The sequence below is a fragment of the Callithrix jacchus genome, chromosome 17 (genome assembly GCF_049354715.1).
Source record: "Callithrix jacchus isolate 240 chromosome 17, calJac240_pri, whole genome shotgun sequence".
NCBI classification, from domain to species: domain Eukaryota; kingdom Metazoa; phylum Chordata; class Mammalia; order Primates; family Cebidae; genus Callithrix; species Callithrix jacchus.
The window spans coordinates 34,124,261-34,146,317 of NC_133518.1; the positions used below are offsets into that span (position 1 = coordinate 34,124,261).

General features: G+C 40.0%; 1 protein-coding gene and 1 pseudogene across 8 annotated transcripts in view; both read right to left on the reverse strand.

Moving 5' to 3' along the window:
* The window catches only part of MED12L (mediator complex subunit 12L), a 365,084-nt gene that overhangs the window by 323,627 nt on the left and 19,400 nt on the right, over window positions 1-22,057 (reverse strand). For all 8 annotated transcript variants that reach the window (XM_054247017.2, XM_078354011.1, XM_054247016.2 and 5 more), the window contains exons 2-3: window positions 11,173-11,277; window positions 1,726-1,917 (exon numbers count right to left, since the gene is read on the reverse strand). In XM_054247017.2, the coding sequence (XP_054102992.1) occupies window positions 1,726-1,917; window positions 11,173-11,277 (297 nt within the window). The remainder of the gene's footprint in view (window positions 1-1,725; window positions 1,918-11,172; window positions 11,278-22,057) is intronic.
* Window positions 4,434-6,475, reverse strand: LOC100395170 (guanine nucleotide-binding protein-like 3-like protein; annotated as a pseudogene).

The following is a 22,057-nucleotide window of genomic DNA, read 5'->3' on the forward strand; positions in this document are numbered from 1 at the left end:
CCAGGTCTTGAAACAGGATCCATACAGGAAACCATTATGAACTCAAGGTAAGATTTCAAAGATGACTCAGGATCTTAGCAGGTAAACCCAGATTTTCTGCCTAAAGCCATTGCACAGATGAACACCAACAATTAAAGAAGTACTTGAACTCTCTAATATGAAGAACATGCTGAGAATGCATTGCTTACCCAATTCTAAAAGCGATTTCACCATCTCAAAAAGACAGTATGCTGAAGAGGGAAGGGGAAGGATTCTTGAAATGCCCAAGAAATGACTACTGCAAGGTATATTTAATCATTTGATAAAGAAAACATCTTCATGTTTGCAAAGAATTAACATCAGGGCTTACCTGATGAACACCTGACTTGGCCAGAGGCCGTTCCTAATGAAGAAAGAAGAACAAAGGCTAATACACTGCACCATGATTCATCTTCTTCCTGCAAGATGAGAAACCACTACTCCCTTAGGGCAAGGGCAACAACTCCTCAAGGGTAGCAAATCCAAAATATGCACTCTAAAAACTTATGAAAAAAGAAAACCTAAATGGAAAGATGTCAGGCTGGCAACAGGGAAACTATGAACTGTTAGTCAAAAGCCATCACATAGTGAAGTATGTCCTATGACTCATATGGCCTTAAGATACATAGGCCACAGTGGGACCACAAAGTAAATGTTCACCACTGGAAAAGAAGTCTTATGTGGTTCAGCCTGGGTTGAGACAGTGGCACTAACTGAATGGTAAGAGGTGGTTATGCTGACTGTTAAACTCTTTCAAGATTTCAGTTGCCTTTAACCACTGAAATCTAAGCAAAGCAATACAGCATTATGACATTAAGGCAAAATAAAGCCAATGGAAGCTACAGACACTATTTTCAAAGAGTCACTTTAGAAAACAGGCAAAAATACAAAAGAGCTCCCCAATAAACTGGGCCTATACCAAGCTGGTAATGAAAACTTAATGCTAGGAACAGAAGACAGGCTCTCCTAACAGTAAAGGTCCTTAAGAGAGATAAGAAAAGACCCCTGGGATTATTTCAAAGTTGTGCAAGAAATGAGAGATCAAGACTATGAGCAAAGTTTCATAAATTTCAAGAGATACATTATTTCGGCCACAGGACTGTTCAATCTGTGTATTATTTCCCACTTGAGGAAAATGACCAAAGGCAAAGATTTTAAAAGAACCTCCCACATCCCCTCCCCTATAAAAAAAGCTAGAAGCTATGAATAAACCTGCCCATTTTGTTCTAAAAATTTTTCAAAGAACAAGCACACAGAATCACAATCTTTCTCTCTCTTGGTAGGAAGGAGACAGCTTGAAGCATTTGGATGGGTGATTTTAAAGACAAGAAAATAACCTCAAAGCAAGAATCTCTTTAACAAATTCTGGACATCTTGGCCAAAGAAAACTGGAAATGTAATTTTTTTTTTAATGAAGTCTTATTGCCTGGTCTTCATTTTAAAATCTTGTCTACCTAAAATCCATATAAAACAGCTTGGTATGTGGAATGTTTAGGGGTTTATAGATGTCCTAGGCATCACATGCAATAAAAATAAAGAGGAAAACAGCATGGCATAGCATCCACCTAGTACTGCAAACCTGCCATTAGGCTTGCAGTCTCAGAACTAATTGGGAAGAAGAAATAAATACTTGAATATAATATATATATTATCACAAACAGCTGATTATAAGACCACAACTAAAACAATGTAAGAAATATTTGATACCTTTTTTGCCAAAACAGAAAGTGGTTTATTTCCTGCTAAGTCAGAAAACCAACTATGAATTGCACTCTGGGATCGAGCAGTAACCAGCCAATAATTGTCTTTAGCATTAACTTGTGGTTTCTTCTTTCCTGTGTCCTGGAAAGTGTTAAGCTTCAGTTTCTCAGCTAATATGCTGCTAAAATAAGCTCCAATCTGTGGAAAGAAGAGAAAAAAAAAGAGAAACTTAAGACAATAAGCAAGCAGCTCAGTACTGTACATTAGTATTTTATCTTTATTGTTTCAACTGAAAATCTTCATGCAGCCCATCAGAAAATAAATTGGGAATTTAAGCCCTTGAAGCCAAAAGATGTGATTTTGTTACACTAACTATGACACACCGCACTTTTATACCACTATTCACAAGTAGTTCAGCAGAGGGGGGCAAAGAAAGCCTTTGGAAATCTCTAAGATGAAATTAATTACATCCTGAATAAATTTCAGTAGAACAGGTTCTGCTTTAATCCTTCAGCTGCACATTCTCCTTTCTAATACTACACACCCATCAGGAGAGAATGCTTTCCCTGAGAGAAGAAAGCATAGTAATCACTCAGTAATCATTCTTTTTCTTGTTTCATCTTAATAGCACATATTTTTGGAAACAAAACTCGGTATTTACACTCAATGCTTTTAAACAAAGAGTCTAGAGAAATTTATTTAAATGGCAAATTACAAAAGGTTCAATTAAATTTAGTATTCAACATTTTTGATTGAGCTGCCAATTTCACAAATACAAGTATTTCAAGAGAAAGGTAGTATTACCTGCTCTAATGAAAGTGGCAAAGAAAGCTACTATGAATTACTGTACCATTTTCATATTAACCAAATTAAAAGATGGACAAGGAAAAAAGAAAGGAACAGGAAATAAGTGACAAGAAGTCAGAAAACAAAGTAATCTCTAAAAATTTAGTGAATCTCACTAAGTGTGGTGGCTCATGCCTGATCCCTGTAATCACAGCACTTTGGGAAGCCAAGGCAGGCAGATCACCTGAGGTCAAGAGTTTGAGACCCGCCTGGCCAACATGGTAAAACCCCGTCTCTACTTAAAAAAAAAAAAAAAAAAAAAAAAGCAACAACAACAACAACAAAAAATTAGCCCGGCATGGTACCACACACCTATAATCCCAGCTACTTGGGAGGCTAAGGTATGAAAATTGCTTGAACCCGGGAAGCAGAGGTTGCAGTGAGCCGAGATCACACCACTGCACTACAGCCTGGGTGAAAGAGCAAGACTCCAACTCAAAAAAATAAATAAAGAAACAAAAAATTCAGTGAATCTATAAAAAATTTGTTGGAATTTTTTCAAGAATCCTATCAAAGCATCACATTTCAGACTCTGGGAGTTCTTTAATAAGATGATGCAGTTAATTTCTTATAAATACCCCCAATGAAGTTAGCAAACAGTGACAACCATGACTAAAATAAAATACTTACCCTGTTGAAGCAAAATATGAATCACTGCCTTAATGAGTCAAGAAATAATTAATCTATAGGTTGAAACACAGTTGTAAGTCATTAGCCAAGTTCATCTAGAGGGTGAAAAGCCTGACATTCTTTTATCTTTGTGAATGATGTAATGATAAGTCTGTTTTTAGTGTGTAAATGTAACACAATAATAAAAATTAAGTAGAAAAGAAGTCTTTTTTTATACAAACAACTTCATTACAGTTTTTGTATTTTTTTTTTTAAAGCAAACATTTGAAGGACGTCCAAACAGTGAACAAATTAAGGGCAAAAATGTAGCAAAACCAGCTGTTTGGAAACAAGCAGCCAGTAGCAGCCAACTGTTTAATTTTAAATTTCTCAATTGATATTTGCTCTTTGCACTAAGAGCACAAAACAAACCTACAGCTGTAGATTGTTTTACATTTAAAAGGTCTCTTATTTGCAATTACATGTAAGTATTTAATCATAAACAAAGGTATAAAAATGAAAAAGTAGTCTGAGCAATCAATTTTATAATTATATTCTCCTATATACTTAATGATAGCAATGGAACACAGTGACTGCATGTATATATATTAATTCCTGCTAACAAGCCTTTGTAAACAAATGCATACTGTAAACAAAGTCAAAATTCCCAAGAAAGCAAAAGACTGGAAAATACACATTAGGGCTTCAAAAAAAAGGTCAAAACATGATTATAACATTTAATTTTATAGTAATAGCAATATATTTATATTATTCAGAAATCAATCCAAAAATTCAACAAAAAGAAAAGAGCCTCATTCCCAAGTCCCAATGCCTACCTCCAAGTAAACAATTGGATTTTCTTTTTCTGCTGAGATTTAGTTCTCTTGTAAAACAGAGTAGGGGTTAAATAGAGGGTATTAGATTTGGCAGCTGCAGCCCCTTGGGACTCTTTTTTTTTTTTTTTTTTTTTGAGAGGGACTTTCATTCTTGTTGCCCAGGTTGGAGTACAATGGCACCATCTTGGCTCACTGCAACCCCCACCTCCCAGATTCAAGCAATTCTCCTGCCTCAGCCTTCCAAGTAGCTAGGATTACAGATGCCCACCACTATTCCTTTTTTTTTTTTTTTTTGAAGAGACAGAGTTTCACCATGTTGGCCAGGCTGGTCTCGACCTGACCTCAGGTGATCCACCTGCCTCAGCCTCCCAAAGTACTGGGATTACAGGCGTGAGCCACCGTGCCTAGCCAGGACTCTTTTTAGCAGAGGAGAGGGAGAAGACATATAGTGGAGGAAGCATTCTTTTAATATGTAGGTGCTTCAGGGAGAACCAAACGGTTTCATTGGTATTCCCCCCACCCTACCACTGGAACTGTTGCTTGGAGCCGAACGGAAGTGAGATCAGTAGATTAGTCACCAACACCATCATAAGCACCGCCAGAGAGGTCGAGAGCAGACATCATGGAATCAGACAGCTTGCTGGCGATTTTGTCTGCACGTTTCTGCATCATCTTATTCTTCAGGGCAGATGCCAGAGCCTGACCCCGTTGCAGGAGATTTGTCTCCATGATCCTCTGCAGCACTGAGCAGCAGTTCACTGAGCAGACATCCACCATAATGTTGTTCTTAGGGTAGTGGTTCACATTGTGTTTAGCCCACCCCATCTGATGATGGCTCAGATTGGTGCAATACCCAGTGAGATCTCCAATCTTATACATGGTGGTTTTACTTTCAATGGCATCTGCTATTTTCATCATCGAAGAATGAAGCAACTTGATCTCCATTTCAAGTGGGTCCATAGCACCCAACAGCTCATCAGATTCTCCAGTGGCCAAGCATTCCATGGTTTCATTGGCCTACTCAGTATCCTCGATGTCAAAGACCTCAGTCACTTCCTTAACAATCTCAGCACTGAGATGGGAGGGCAGACTGTGAGTAGGTGGTGGTGATATATAGAAGCTGATCTTCCCACTGACCCAGTCAGCTAGAACAGCTTTGGCCACCTGTTCCTGACTGTATAAGCCTCCCTTCTTCTTCCCCAAATGGTGGGCCACTATCATGCAAAACTGCTCAGTGGTCTGGACCCAGAGACCCCGTAGTTGTTGGAAATCTCCTCCAGGTTGCAGCATTGCAAGATGGTTTCCACCAGGGTCACAGGGTCTGCCAGCTTCTGCATGTGAACACAGCTAGGCAGGATGGTGCCGACCTCTGAGTCGGGCCCTGGGACAATGCCTGGAGCATCCAGCAGCCAGATTAACTTGTCCAGGTGGACCTCCTGCATGAGTTTGGTAATCCCAGAAACGGCTCCCATGCTGGCTATGCTGGCTATGCTCCCACGCATGGCTATGCTTCAGGCTATCGATCAGGCTGCTCTTCCCAACATTGGGAAGACACAACACCACACCAATGTGCGTGCACACTTCACCAAGGCAGCAATAGTTCCCCCAGAATGCTCATGAGGTTTTCAACTCCAAAGCAGGCTTTGCTTTTCAGCAGTGACTCAGAGGCCTGATCTACTGGTACACTGCAATGATTCAGGTTTTTGACCTGATGCTGGGTACTGGCCTCGAAAGCGATGGTTAGCAACTCATTCTGAAGGTAATCCAGCCATTTCTCTACAACCTCCTTGGGGACCAGGTCGATCTTGTTCAAGACTAGGACCGGCTTCTTGTTGCCTTGTGCTCACAAGACAGCCTCCTATATTTGGAAGCAGCAGCAGCCTAATGGGTATCTGGCATCCAGGACTTCCAGAATCACATCCAAGTATTCTACCACCTTACGGACCTCCTTGTAATAAGCCTTCCTCATGGCCTCGTATGTATTTAATTCCTGCAAAACTCTTTACACTCAAACTCCTCCAGGACATCCTCACAGTAGCTCTCTATGGTCCTGCGTTTTTTGTCTTTCTTGCTCCCAGGCAATTTGCTACATCTCCTCAACCTTCTTTTTTTTTTTTTTTGACTGTGGTTCCCACTGATAGATATGACATACAGAGAACCCTCTTCTTTAATTCAGCCTCTCGATTGGCATGATCATTGGAGTGAACCAAATGAAGTGCACTGGGCACTCTGGAGGTTGCTTTCTTCCCATTTTGCTTTGCAGGCTTCTTGTGGCCCTTGGAACCCTCACCTGGCTTTTTTTATGTGTGTCTACGTTTCATCATGATGACCAGCTTGAAAGCAGATAGATTCAAATCTGCTTGCTCTCTTCCTATACTTCCGGTGGGATGTGAGAAGAGACACCAACACGGACAACTCTTGGGCGAGCAAATAAATGCTCTCCCGCAGCGAGGCTCAGACTTCCGGATCCTAGGCCTGTGGCACCCGACTCCGCCCACTGTGCGTTCTCCACTGGGGGCGGGCTTCCATCCCTTCCTCGCTACCGCTCTGGCCCCACGTACTGGCTGCCACGAGGGCAGGAAATAGTGGAGAAGGTAGAGGAAAGACAGAGGCGAATTGACAGGGAAAGCAGCAGCAGGTCAACCGGTGCGGCCATTATACCCTTCACGCAAGCCAAAATTTTGTCTGCGGGCATCTGTCTGGGGTTAAATATGAGTATTCCCAAACCTCAGTAACCAGGCAGTCACCATGCCCAAATCAGACATGGGTGGGGATGGTGTCTTTGCCTGGAAGATGGCGACAGCAAGGTGTGAGAAAATGGCAGCCTGGGTCACATGTCTGGCAGAGTATTCCCCACCTGAAGTGAATAGGTTAGCTATTCCCAACCACCTTCCCAGGTCCTTGGGCCACAGACAATCCCTGAGTACTTCCAGCTCTTTCTGCATAAGTTCAGATCTATGGATAGACCCAACCCGAACTGGAGCAGGCGGCAGAATAACTAGAAGCCTCTCCCACCCGTTTGCCTTCTTCCCCTCCTACTCCATCCTTCCCTCAATCACCTTTGATTCATTTTTTATGTGTCCTTCCAGTGTTTCTTTATGTGAATACAGTTAAACACACATCTATTATTTTTCTCTTCCTTGTATGTATAGCTCATTATGCACACTTGGTAAATATCTGAGACCCTTCCTTATCTGCATACTGAAAGCTGCTTCATTTTTATAGAGGCATAACAATGTACTGTGTGGATATATATTTTATTTAATCAAGCTACCATTAATGGACATGCATAGCATTTGTTCCAAAATTTTGCTGTTACAAATCATACTAAAACGAACAGCCTTTCACATTTGTTATTTCAAACATAGCTTGAGCTTTAGAATAACTTCCAGAATTCAGATTGTATAATTCTGCAATTTTAATAAGCATTGGCAAATTGCTCTCCAAGAGGTTTATACAATTGTGTACTCCCTAAAACAACATACAAAAGATATGGTTTTTGTTTTTAGGGTTTTATTTTGTTCAAGACAGAGTCTCGCTCTGTTGCCCAGGCTGGAATGCATTGGGGCGTGATCTTGGCTCACTGCAGCCTCTGCCTTCTGGGTTCAAGCGATTCTCCTGCCTCAGCCTCCCAGAGTAGCTGGGATTACAGGTGCCCACCACACCCGGCTAATTTCTTTTTTTTTTTTTTTAAACTAAAGATGGGGTTTCACCATGTTGGCCAGGCTGCTCTTGAACTCCTGACCAGTGCTGGGATTACAGGTGTGAGCCACAGTGCCTGACCAGAGATAAGATTTGTTTAACATTTGTTTCTATCCATCCAAAGTTATTTTTTAAAATAATTCATTTGATAAAAATATGGGTAAAAAATTAGAAGTTGTATTACAATTCATATATTTCATATTTATAAAATTAAATTCCCCTCAGAAGTCTTGGATCCTTGAGTAAATCTCACAGAAAGAGTGGTAGAAAAAGTCTAATAGATGTTATTTTTATTCACTCAGTTATTTAAATTGACATAAAACTTGATAAAACTGAACAATTTAGCAGTTTACAACAAGACACATACAGCATTCATACTCCCTGTTATGGACTAAATTGTACATCCTCAAAATTCATCTGCAAGCCTTAACCTTCAATGTGACTATATTTGGAGACAGGGCCTTAAGGAGGTAAGTAAGATTAAATAAAGTGACAGGACTGGGGCCTAATCCAGTAGGACTTTATAAGAAGAAGAGACATGGGGGAGGAACGCACAAGGAGAAAACACCATGCGAAGACACAGTGAGAAGGTGGCCATCTGCAAGCCAAGAAGAGAGACAACTGGAGACAGCAAGTCCGGTGCCAAATTGCCCTCCAACAGGTTTATACAATTGTGTACTCCCTCAAACAAGGTATAAAAAATAAGGTTTTTATTTTTTGTTTTTTTGTTGGTTTTTGTTTTTGTTTTTTCTTAGAGTCTTGCTCTGTTGCCCAGGCTGGAATGCATTGCCATGATCTGGGCTCACTGCAACCTCTGCCTCCTGGGTTCAAGCAATTCTCTTGCCTCAGCCTCCCAGAGTAGCTTGGATTATAGGTGCCCACCAACACACCCAGCTAATTTTGCTGACAGGTCTGGTGTTCTATGTTGGACTTCCAGCCTTCAGACGGTGAGAAAATAAATTTCTACTGTTAAAGGCACCCTGTCTGAAGTATTTTGTTATAGCAGCCCTCATAGATTAATATACCCTTTAACCAAGTATTAATACAATTCAGGGAATTTAACCTAAAGAACAAAAGCTATACTCTCAAGTACAACTACAGTTTCTTTATAAATAACCATGAGAAACTGGCAACAAACTAATTGCTGTATATAGAGGTTTCAGTCAATTACATAACATATGTCACGGAATGTTATCTAGCCATAAATTATTATTCATATGACTACTTCAGCCATAAGGAAAAATGCATACAAAATAATGTTTCAATTTTTTAAAGATCAATTAGGAAAGATGAAAAAGCTGAGGCCGGGCACAGTAGCTCACGTCTGTAATCCCAGCACTTTGGGAGGTAAAGGCAGGCAGATCACTTAAGGTCCGGAGTTTAAGACCAGCCTGGCTAACATGGTGAAACCCCATCTCTACAAAAATACAAAAATTAGCCAGGCGTGGTGGCACGTACCTGCAGTCCCTGCTACTCGGGAAGCTGAGGCACGAGAATGGCTTGAACCCAAAACGCAGAGGCTGCAATGAACAAAGATTGTGCCACTGCACTCTCACCTGGGCAACAGAGAAAGATTCTGTCTCAAAAAAATTAATTAAATTACATTTTAAAAAAAAGAAAAAATTCTGGAGATGGATGGTATTGATGGTTGATGTTTGCAACGACAAGGCAACTGTACTTAATACCCAAAGGCTGTACACTTAAAAATGATTAAATGGTAAATGTTATGTTTTATCATAATTTTAAAAAAAAGAACACAAATTACATATACATAATTGCGGTTGGTAAAAAATTGTACCAAGATTGGAAAAAGACAAAACTAAAAACATTGTGTTTGGTCAATGAGACTATCTGCAGAAATTGTTTCTATTTTCTTTCACACTGCTTAAATAATCTCTTATATATTTGTTTATACATGTATGCACATAAAAACAGATCTAGAATGATACACAAACCATTAAATGTAAAAGGAAATAGAAATTCACCTGCATATCTGATTTCTTTTCATTTGTACGTATGATGTTTTTAATTTCTATTTTAATATCCAACTCAAAATATATGAAAAAAATCAAACAGTAAAAGAATACAAATAGAAATACAAACAATTCTATTTATATTCCTAATTGATAAGATAAACACACAGAAAAAGACATTTAAAAAATTTTTGAGCACAACATTCTGACTATTTGCTTTTAATGAAAGTCTAAGAGCAAAAAGTATTGTAGAAAAACTGTACATTTATTCAGTAGTTTTGCCGTTGGAGTGGCAATGAAGTACTTTATTCTGGAACTTTTCTATATGTGTTGTAAGATAGAATAAATGAATAAATATATTGATACTAATAAGAGCCAGGGTTCTCAGTTTGGGAGAAAGGAAACGTAAACATGGAATATGAAAAGGTAGGGGAAATACCCTGCAGCACTGGGCTAGAAATGGTAATGATAGGTAGATAGAAAAAATATGTATCTATGTTTCCCATCTCTATCCACTGAGAAAGCCTAGAAAGAATGATACTCCAGTAGCACTGAGCATGTCTAGCATCCAGATCTGGTTTGGGAAAGAACAAATTTGGAATATGTTTTGGTGCCAAAAGTAAGGAAGTGCTCATAGGATGACAAGGACATTTAACCAGGAGCCAGGTTAGAGGGGCCCCTACTGGCCGAACATGAGACAATTTGAGCATCAAAAAGAAAAATGAAGGTATGGATTATAATACATTAAATTAAAAGAAAAAAAATCCAAAGTGATATTAAAAACTTGAGTTTAAAAGGAAGCACTTCTTTTTATAAAACAATGCCAAGTAAAACATGAATAAGGAATGATCATTAGAAAACCTGCATTTTGTCATCACCAGCAAAATAAATCTCATTCAGCAGGAGTCATCAACTGATGCTGAAATAACAGGGTGAATTTTTATTGAAGAATAGGATATTTATATGCTCTCACCTCATAGACCTTACTAAGAAATAGAGATGACCACTTTTCCAATGCAGTAAGATGGTAGACACCTCCTGGACCAAGCAATCAAACTATAACCAATAATAGGGCCAACTGGCATTGCATGTCTCCTGATATGATGCAATGCTGTCCTCTTACAAAAAAATCTAACCTGAATCCTGTCATGAGAAAACAATCAGAAAAATTCTAGAATATAGCACTAGTATGTCAGACAACTGACCTGGGCTCTTCTAGTATAGCAGTCACGAAAGCCTTTTTAAAAAGGTAGGAGAGAAAAGGAGGAAGAGAGGTAGAGAACTGTACTGTACTAAATTAAAAGATGTGACAGTTAAATGCAATGTATGATCCCTGATTGGATCCTGGGGAAGGAGAGCATACAGGGTATTTGGGGGAATTCTGAGTATGGATTGTGGCTTAAATAACATTAATTTATCAACACTGATTATCAAGGGTGTCACATATATACACTTTTTCACAAGTTTGAGGAAACAATTAACATTACCTTTGATGGATTAATTACAATATTTCTGGCTGAGCCATGTTCATCTCCAGTGAAGGCTGGCTGATTATTGAAGCCTTGCTTTACATTCACAGCAGTAAGTTCATCCTGTTCAAGAGAAGGTACTGATTAAGCAGAAGGACGTAAAAGCTTCAACATAATCCAACATATTGCATCCTGAGTAATAGCTAAATTTGTTATACTCTGCAGAGGAGAATTCTTGAAAGGACAACAATCAAAGAAGGCAGAGATTGAAGTTTAAACACAAATATGTGAATGTGTAGAGAGATAAAGCGAATGTGGCAAATGTTAACTACTGACTCTGACCCATACAGAGCATATGGGTGTTCATTATACTATTTTTTTTTTTTTTTTTGGTATGGAGTCTCTGTTGTCCAGGCTGGCGTACAGTGGTGCAATCTTGGCTAACTGCAACCTCCACCTCCCAGGTTCAGGCAATTCTCCTGCCCCAGCCTCCTAACTAGCCAGAATTACAGGTGCCCACCACAACACCCAGCTAATTTTTGTATTTTTAGTAGAAACAGGATTTAGTAGAAACAGGCTGGTCTTGAACTCTTGACCTCAAGTGATCCTCTGGCCTCAGCCTTCCAAAGTGACTGGATTACAGGTGTGAGCCACCGTGCCTGGCCCATTATACTATTCTTTAAACTTTACTGTAAATTTATAATTTTTTAACTTATAAGTTAGAAAAAGAAAAAAAGTGAGCAAAAATTCCACAGAAATATAAAATGATAGAATTTTTTTAAGAATTGTTTTCAGGCTGGGCATGGTGGCTCACACCTGTAATCACAGAACTTTGGGAGGTTAAGGCAAGTGGATCTGCTGAGGTTAGGAGTTCAAGGCCAGCCTGGCCAGCCATGATGAGATCCCATCTCTACCAAAAACGCAAAAATTAGCCAGGCGTCATGGCAGGTGCCTGTAATCCCAGCTACAAGAAGGTTGAGGCAGGAGAATCGCTAGAACCCAGGAAGCAGAGGTTGAAGTGAGCCAAGATCATACCACTGCATTCCATCCTTGGTGACAGAGCAAGACTCCCTCTCCAAAAAAAAAAAAAAGCATTGTTTCCAGAGAGTCCATAGTTTGACTCTCCATTCCTGACCAGCGTCTATGCACGCGCCTAATTTATGTTTAAGAAAGCTGGGTCACTAGCTTACCCAAGACTTATTGTGAATTAAAGACAAATGAAGGATTCCTAGGCACATGCCTTATGATTACAGCCATACAACATCACAACCTACAACTGAAGGGAAGTTTAGAGCTGCAATGTTTTCTCACATATTTTGGCTCACCTGATCTTACCAACTCCAATTCCAAGGGAGACCGTAGACATGTATCTTCATGCCCGTTGTACAGATGAGAAAAGTGTGCCTCACTAAGCTAGTACAGCAACTGGACAAAGCCAGCACAGAAATACTATCTTCTAAATCCTAGACTAGAAAGAGAAATTTCCATGACACCATGCCACCAAAGAACAAATGCCACACGAAAATGTGGTCTAAAAATATGTGGCTACAACTCCTACTCTCCTTAAAAAGACCTCCTACTGGATAGACACAGGAACACTTTTCCAAGGTCACAACACATCAAAAATAACTCAAGCCTTTAAAAAAAAAAAAAAAGACCTCCTTGCCCTACCCGGATTATCAGAGTTACGGAACTAAATTCGAGTTTCTAAAATACAGACTTGAAAGAATAAGAGGGAGAAGTTTGAATAAATGAAGCTGCCTCCTGCTCCCCTCACGCCAAGCCAAGAAATAATCCTAGTAACAGTTGGAGTAATAGTAGCCACAGCATAAGAATAAGATATACTTATTACTTTAAGTAATTGCTGCATGCGTAAAATGAAAAACAGCGATTGATCAAAATCACTGCTAAGATTAATCAAGAAGCTTAGAACAAAATAGTTTATGACATTTAAGCACCTGACCAAAGTCTAAAAAGGTCACCTTGGCTAAGAACAGAGGTCTCCTGGAGACATGCCATGTAACTTTACTTAATTATGTGTGCTCTTACTAATGCCTTGGCGAGCCACTGTTTTGGCGAGTTTTCAAAAGACCCCTGTATAGGAAATTTACTTAATGGTAATCAAGTCTCCTCCAAGCACAGAAGGTCACTGAAATCGTAATCCACACAGAAGATGAGTTACATGTACATATCAGAAGGTATCTCCAGACTGCTCCCACATTTTCAAATAAATTATGGGAAAATCTAGAGCAAAACTACATAATGCATACTTTAAGTCAGAAAGGTTTCAGTCAACTTAAAGCCGATGTGCTACCGAAATTTCAGTAGTCTGTGAGACTAAGAAAGTAGGAGTACTAGCAGTGAGCTCAGGGAGAAAGTAGGATGAGAAAACTGAATATTTATCTTTGATTTACCATCAGAGTATTACAAGAAACACTGAGTAACAGCATATGTTTTTACTTAAAATACATTCTGGCCTAATCAAGAAGAATGTGTGAGATTTTCAGAACCACATAGTTCTATTTAGTGTTGCTTTACTTTTTAATTTAAACTAACACCAGATCAGATAGCTGCTCATTGTATCCAACTGCTAATCACTGGCATGAAGAGATGCCCACTCCTGATGTCTGCACAAACTCAGAATCCCCAGAAGAAAAAGAACATGGAACTAGATATACACATCTGTCATCTACTTCAGATTTTCCTCAAACTAGGAGCCACACAGATATTATTGGGAGCCTTGAGTTATGAGAATTTTAAACTCTACATTCCAAATTTCACAAAAATACATGTAGAATTTGATCACTTCTCACCAAGAGCACTGCATCATCTCATGCTTAGGCAATGCAATAGCTCCTAACTGGTCTAGCTTCTTCTCTTGCCCCATGAAGGACCCTTTGACCACAGCAGCCATAAGAAGCTTTTTAAAACTCAAGTGAGATCATGTCACTCCTGCTCAAAACCTGCAATAATGCTCTATTTTACTCAAAGTACAAGCAAAGGCCCTATGATGTCTTAAAAGTCCCTGTGTGATCTTAACACCATTACCTTTCTGGCCTCATCCATAACCATACTCCCCTTCACTAACACGGTCCAGTCTCCTTGCAATTCCTCAAACATACCAGCCCAACATTCTCTAATCAGGGACTTTACACTGTCCATTCCCTCTGCCTGGACTGCTCTTTTTCCTGGTGTCCACATGGTCAATGACCTGACCATCTTAAGTTTTTGCTCAAATTTCACATTCTCAATGAGAAATGTGATGACTCTATTTAAAATCGGAACAGCCCACCCATTCCCTTACCTCCCAGCATTCCTAATCCTTCAACAATCCACAGCATTTATCACCTAAAACACACTGTCATTTACTTACAATGTGTATTATTGGTCTCCTCGAGGAGAAGGTAAGGTGCATAAAACTGGGGATAGTAATTTTGTTCACAAACACAGGTCAAGCACAGAGCCCACAGATGCAGTGCCTGGCAAATAGCACACATCGCAGGTGTTCAATAAATATTTGTTCAAAGAATAAATGAATGAATGACATCCTATTCTGAACAATTAACATGAGCATATTCTGAGTCACTACCTCATGAGTTTGGAGCTGTAATTTCATTTGTGTTTCTAACCAGTATCGCTTTGTCACCCAGAGTAGGGGCACTCACCCCAGCAAGCCTCACACACCATCCTGAAAACAAAGATTTTATAACATCGATTTCCCTAGTGTGAAATGAAATTCATAGATAACTTACTTATACCAATATTTTTTAAAATCAATATAATGCTCTCATTCTAAAATTGTTAAAAAGGAAGTAACTTATGATTAAATACGCACTTCAACAGGAAACGCTCAGGCACACTACACTGGACTCTCACAACTGCAAAGTGTGGTCAATGGCCCAGGAGCACTGGCATTACCTGGGAGCCTATTAGAAATGCAGAATCTTGGCCAGGCACAGTGGCTCGTGCCTGTAATCACAGCACTTTGGGAGGCTGAGGCAGGCGAATCACGAGGTCAGGAGTTCGAGACCAGTGTGGTCAACATGGTGAAACCCCGTCTCTACTAAAAATACAAAAAAATTAGCCGAGCGTTGTAGTGGGCGCCTGTAATCCCAGCTACTCAGGAGGCTGAGGCAGGAGAATCACTAGAACTCAGGAGGCAGAGGCTACAGTGAGCCAAGATCACACCACTGCACTCCAGCCCAAGCAACAGTGCGAGACTCCATCTCAAAAATAAATAAATAAGTGAATGAAAAGAAATACAGAATCTCAGCCTCTCCCACCGAGTCACAATCAGCATCTTAACAAATTCCCACATGATTCATGGACACATTAAACTTTGAAGAAGCAGGGTCCTAGAAGACAAATTGTTAAATGTCTGTTCCTATGCCTAGCATCAGCATAACATAGTAACTACAAAATGCAAACTGATACAGACAGGTGTGCTGTACTGCCATTTAAAATGAGCAGGAAGAGCATAACATGAATTTCTTGAAACAGCGAAACACTCTTGGTACAGCTTCAAACTAACAAAATAGTCTCCCAACATATTAAGACACAACAGTTATATTCCTCAGAAACTCAGTGTATATTAAATGTATATTAAAATCATACAAAAAATACTCTGAGATCATATATAAGACAGATTCCCACCTGAGATAGGAAAAAACAGTTGAAGTTCAGTGACACATCTGAAAGTGCAGGGGACACAGGAAAATTCTTCGTGGAGCCCACCCATCTGCACACTGAGGACAGCCCCACCAACTCAATGGTAGCAGCCACAGCAACTAACTCCTCCCATCTCCCCGCCCAGATTTCCACAGCGCTTCCAGTGACAGCCACAGACTCAGCAGCCACAGCAACTAACTCCTCCCATCTCCTGCCCAGATTTCTACAGTGCTTCCATCGAGAGCCACAGACAGCTTTTATCTTTTAGAGCCCTATTCTGAAAAGGGGGGTTAAGAAACCAGGCTATGGATTTAAGAAACACTGATGAGCTCCGCCCTGAAGTTTCAAAGTCTTGCTCATGCTGCACCACCACAACAATGGGGATGCTCTAATTCCAATTCATTAGGCCATCCTCTAGCTTACAGCTGTGGTTACAGGTGAATACACACTGGCACCAGCTAAGACTGAATGAGGGAGATGCACACACAAGAGGGAGGAACACACCATGGGTAAGAGCCAGGGGTCTGCAATCAGACAACTCAAATTCAAACCCCCCACTCCATTTAAGAGGGGCTCTAAGCAAGCTCTGGGACCATTGCTGTGTCTCCGTTTCCTCAGCTGTAAAACAGGGATAGTAATAGTTTCTACCACATTATCTCTGTAAACCAGTTCAAAACACAAAACAAAAAAAGCCAGGAGAGTAACTAACTTGGCCAAGGTCACACAGTAGTGAAGAATTCCAAAAAGTCCATGCTCCCAACCATCATACCATATAAAAATGGCTGGCAATTAGCATTGCTACTATTGTTTGTAGCATATTTTTAGTTCCAGAAAGTGATAACCTGAAGCCCCAGTCAGCAGAGAAACAAAAAGCCTTCTTGAAAAATTAAAATAACCCTTTCCTTAAAGCAGTGGCTCTCAAACTTTTGCATCCATCAGAATTCCCTGAAGAATTTGCTAGAGCACAGCTGCTGGCCCCACCCAGAGTTCATACTTCAGTAGGTCAGAGGTGATGCCAGAGAATCTGTATTTCTAACAAGTTCCCATGTGATGCTGATACAGAGACCATGCTAACATGAAGATCTGAGGTTTCTGCCTCTCTAGAAAACCTGGGTTTCCATGCCCAGTGCCAGCATTGGTCTCACCACCAGGAAGAAACTGGATGTCTCATCTTGGCTCAAGAGCAGGAGATCCCAAGAAGAAAAGTCCATTCGGAATTCTCTACCACACCCTCTTCCCCCACTGTAAAGGCACAAACACAAAGCTACACACACACACACACACACACACACACACACACACACACAGAGATCCAGGAAGGAACAAAGTATATAAAGTTTTCAATTCACTCCTTTAACTTCCTATAGAACACTAGGACCACAGACTACTCAATTACATAAAGAAGCAAACAAGAGCCAAAAAAGAACCTTGGCAGTCACGTCTGCGAGGTTTACTAGTACAAAACTTTAGTCAGGGTCTTAGAGAAACTAAGTGAAGGGAGGTAAAAATCCAGAGCATCACAACCAAAAAATACACCCTGATGGTCTATTTCCTAAAGATTCTAAGAAGAATTAACATTAATGACAAGAATCCAAAAGGCAAGAATAAGATTCAAATTCCAGAGTGTTAACTATTGTTGCTTAGACATTATTTCTCAAACTCCAGTAATGCACCAATAAACCCCTTTTAGAGGAAAACCACTTTAACCTGAGGGAGTCTGTAGACCCCAAGTTTGGGAAACTGGACTGGAACATGGATACTTAATGGTATTAGGCAGCATTAAGAGATTCAGAATAAGAGGTAAGGTGAGTTACATGAACTCAAACAACAAACTTTTATGACGCTGCTCTGAAGGCTTTTGCCAAGTCTAATCAGGCAAAAATAGAGGAGAGTCCAAATTTTGGAACAGCATACTTCTAAAACCCCCAAGCCAGAATCTGTAAGGGACACAAATAGCTTCCTCTTGCACTAGCCTTGAACCTCTTCAAAGATTTCTCAAAATAATGGAGGGTAACAACCACCAAAATTCTTACAATGCCTTTCCTTACAGAGATTTAAGGTTGTTCAGCTATATCTAGCCAACAATTCTTAGGACAGAACTTCCAGCAACTACTCTGTCCATCTGCAAAGGTGAGGCAACTAAGATCCCAGAAACTTGAGGCACACACAACAGTTAATCAAGATCTCGTTCTCAGGATTGTGCTCTGGGAACCAGATCGGCAGCACTGAATCTTTTCCAATAAATGGAGTCGTAAGGTTGAACATCTTCCCATTGTACAACGTGCAGAGTAAGAGAAAAATCACTTTTAGTAACCATTGGGAAGGAGAGGAGACCATGAATGCAGAGATACTTTTAAATATGTTTAACATTAGCAGCATCTAGGACAAAACAGTTGTACACACACATCCAAGATCAAGTATTTACTAAGCCAAGAGACAATGCCAGCTGAGAATGTAAATTCACACTCCTCACCAAGTGGTCCAGAGTAGCAGTGCACCAAACCACTATGCACATGGATTTCAACAGGTTTACAACAAAGTAACCCAAACATAGAGAAAGGAATACTCTCACACCTCGTCATTGGTTTTGACTAAAATTACAAGCTTTAAAGCAATTCTAGGGAGAGAAACAGAACCAAAGCCTAGAAAATAGTCCATGCTAATATATGAAAGACCTGCGTTCATGCTGTATTTTTGTATTCTACACTGATAACAAAAATCAGACCTTTGATACTTTGGGTAACCTCCAAATGCATTCATAAATCTCATGCATTTACCTTGAACTTCAGAGAATGATCTTATATTTTGGATCACTTTCAAAGCAATCTTTTAATTTCAGTGAAATGTTTCACTGGGAAAGTGAAAACATTTCGATGCTGATTTTGGAATTTCTTAAGCTCTTTCTCACTCAAGAAAAAAAAAACCTCAGTTTAACACAATTTTCAATGGTCATCTCAAAGGCAGATAATGCACACAAATACATACTACAGACATTCACAATCTCCTCCAGCATCACCATCTATCACACAGAACATGCACAGAAACTCCCAATTTTCTCAATCACCTAGTAACATCTAGCAAACTAGTTCCATGACGGTTCAATGATTGGACAGAAATTTCCACCAGAGATGAGAATACTACAGAAGTAGAAAAATATCCCTCTATGTGCTAGTCAGGAAGGCTGGGTTAATACAAGTCTTATTCAGAAGAAATAAAAAATTTTTCATGGTTTTATAGCCATATTTCCCAGCCTGTCCACCTTTCCCACAAAAAGAACATTCTCTCAGACCCCCAAGGATGTCTTTTTGGGAAACTGGGCTATGATAATCCCCATGACAGATACATTTAATTGTGATCAGGCAATACCTACAGTTAGCAGCTACAAAAGACCCGAAAGATAAGGGAAGAATGTTTTACTCCTCATACCTCATAATTAACCAAACCTACCCATACCTCTCCCAAAACATCTCACACCTTTATTTCTTCCTTTAAAATACTACAGCCCCCACTCTGACTGAAGCAGCTGTTACAGCAGGATCTAACTACTGCTCCGTACACATTTCACTTCTGTCCAGCATGCCTACTGGCCCTGAATGGATCTTCCTAAAACAGTTTTCTATTCTAAACTCCCCTATCCAAAAGCATCAGAGAAGGCTTTCTGCTCTTTTTCCCCTGAGAAGGGAATAAAGTAGCATCTAGCATAACTGTCTACAAACCCTCAGTAACATCTCTGGGCTTCTCCCCACTTATCTCTGGCCCCAAATCAAAACACAGTTACCTAGGACTGGCATTCAAAGCCTTAAACAATTAAGCCCAGCACTCCAGTCTTGCTTCCATTCTAAGTCTCAGAGTCACATGGATCTGCATTTGAATGCATAGCCTTACCTAGGATTGCGACTGAGGTACCTGAACCTTCTGCACCTTGGTGGCTTTGTTTGAAAGGAGACAGAAATAACTCACAGGACTGAGGTTACATAAGATTAAATGTGCAGAGTTTAGCACAGTGCCTGGTCCATTATTAAATGTCCTATAAATGGTGGCGATTGTTATTAGAGATGTTTTCTATTTTAACTTTCATTTAATCTACTTTATTATATGCCACCCCACATATACTGTCGTTTCAACGTCTACGCCTTACACCATGCCATTCCCACCCCTGAAATATATTATTAAAAAATATTTTATATTTTTCATGCCACAGCTCAGGACTTGCTCCCTGTCCTTCATTCAATTAACAAATAATTATGCAGTGTCTGTGTAGACTCTGCTAAGTATTGGAGATTCCACAGTGAGCAAACTGCAAGTGTTATAAATACCCCAAAGTGCCTGCTCAGAAAGCAAGTAATAGTGGCTTAAACTAGTCTGGAGAGTTAGGCAAGAAAAAAATGATCTTTGACCTGAGCTCTGACTGCAAAGTAAGAGTCAACTTCAAGTGAATAGCCCTTACAGTGATAAGGTTCTGATATTTTGCATGAAGTGATACAATATTAAATCTAAGGAGCTTATGAATAGTTGGGGTATAGATTGTAATTCCTAGAACAACCACTCCAAAAAAACAACACAAATAAGTATAACTATTGGTCAACAAAAGCTATTTTTAAAATAGTCTAACAATAAAAAAAAAAGCTGTAGACACAGAAAACAAATAGTGAAATGTTAGACCCAAAGCCAACATATCAATAATCACATTATATGCTAATCAAATATTCATGGACTAAGACTCCAATTAAAAGACTGGAATTGTCAGAATGAGTGAAAAAATAGAGCCCAACTTCAATATAAAGATATACTTTAAATATAGAGACAGAAAAGTTGCTAGTAAATGGATGGAAAAGACACATACCATCCAAACAATAAACATAAAAAAGTTGAAGTAGCTATATTAATATCAGATATAGTAGACTTCAAGACAAAAAGTATTATCAGAGATAAAGAGGAGCAAATCATAATGATGAAAAGGTCAATTCATCAGGAAGGCATAACATTCACTGGTGCCTGTGTGCCTCACAAGAGGAAAGAGAGAGGATGGGCATGAATAAAGTCTTCAGGGTTGGGAAAATTAAAGAAAGAATGCTGTCATAGCAGGAGCAGGAAGGGGAATGCAGCTGTAAAATATAATAAGCTGGGCACAGTGGCTCACACCTGTAATCCCAGCACTTTGGGAGGATGGGATCCCATCCGATGGGTGGATCATGAGGTCAGGAGTTCAAGGCCAGCCAGGCCAACATGGTGAAACCCCATCTCTACTAAAAATACAAAAATTAACCAGGCGTGGTGGCAGGCACCTGTAATCCCAGCTACTCGGGAGGCTGAGGCAGAGAATTGCTTGAACCCAGGAGGTGGAGGCTGCAGTGAGTCAAGATTGTGCCATAGCATTCCAGCCTGGGCAACAGAGGAAGACTTCATCACAAAAAAAGTTAAGAATGAAGCAGCAGGGGTTGGGGGAGAGACTATGCAGGGTCCGTGGACCAAGTAAAGAACTTCTGTCTTTATTCTTTATCATAAAAACAGTAAAGGTTTTTGTTTTTAAGATGGAGTCTCACTCTGCAACCTCTGCCTTCCAGGTTCAAGCAATTCTCCTGCCTCAGCCTCCTGAGTAGCTAGGACTACAGGCACCTGCCACCACACCCAGCTAATTTTTTGTATTTTAGTAAAGACAGGCTTTCACCATGTTGCCCAGGCTGGTCTTGAACTCTTGAGCTCAGGCAATCCACCCACCTCGGCCTCCCGAAGTGCTGGGATTACAGGTGTGAAGCACCATGTCAGGCCCAACAGTAAAGGTTTTAAGCAAGAAGGTGGCATCAGGCCAGGCATGGTGGCTCATGCCTGTAATCCTAGTACTTTGGGAGGCTGAGGCAGGAGGACTGCTTGAGACAAGGAGTTTCAGATTAACGTGGCCAATATAGCAAGACCCTGTCTTTAAAAAAAAAAAAAAAAAAAAACCAGAAGGTGACATTATCTGACTTGAATAGAACTGCAGTGTGGAGAACTGACCAGAGTAGGGTCAGAGGAAGCTGAAGTAAGGGGATTGGGACCCAGCTACCAGGCTCTCATGAGAGTTGGAATATCCAAGATGGTAGAGATAAAGAAAAGGAAGAAATGGAGGGATATTTAGGAGAAAAACCCAACAGGATTTATGCTGACTTCTTGAATGGAATGACAAAAACAAGGTTGTCAAGGATGTCCCAGATTTTTGGGATGGTAGATCTCCTAAGAAAGGGTACAGCCATGTTGG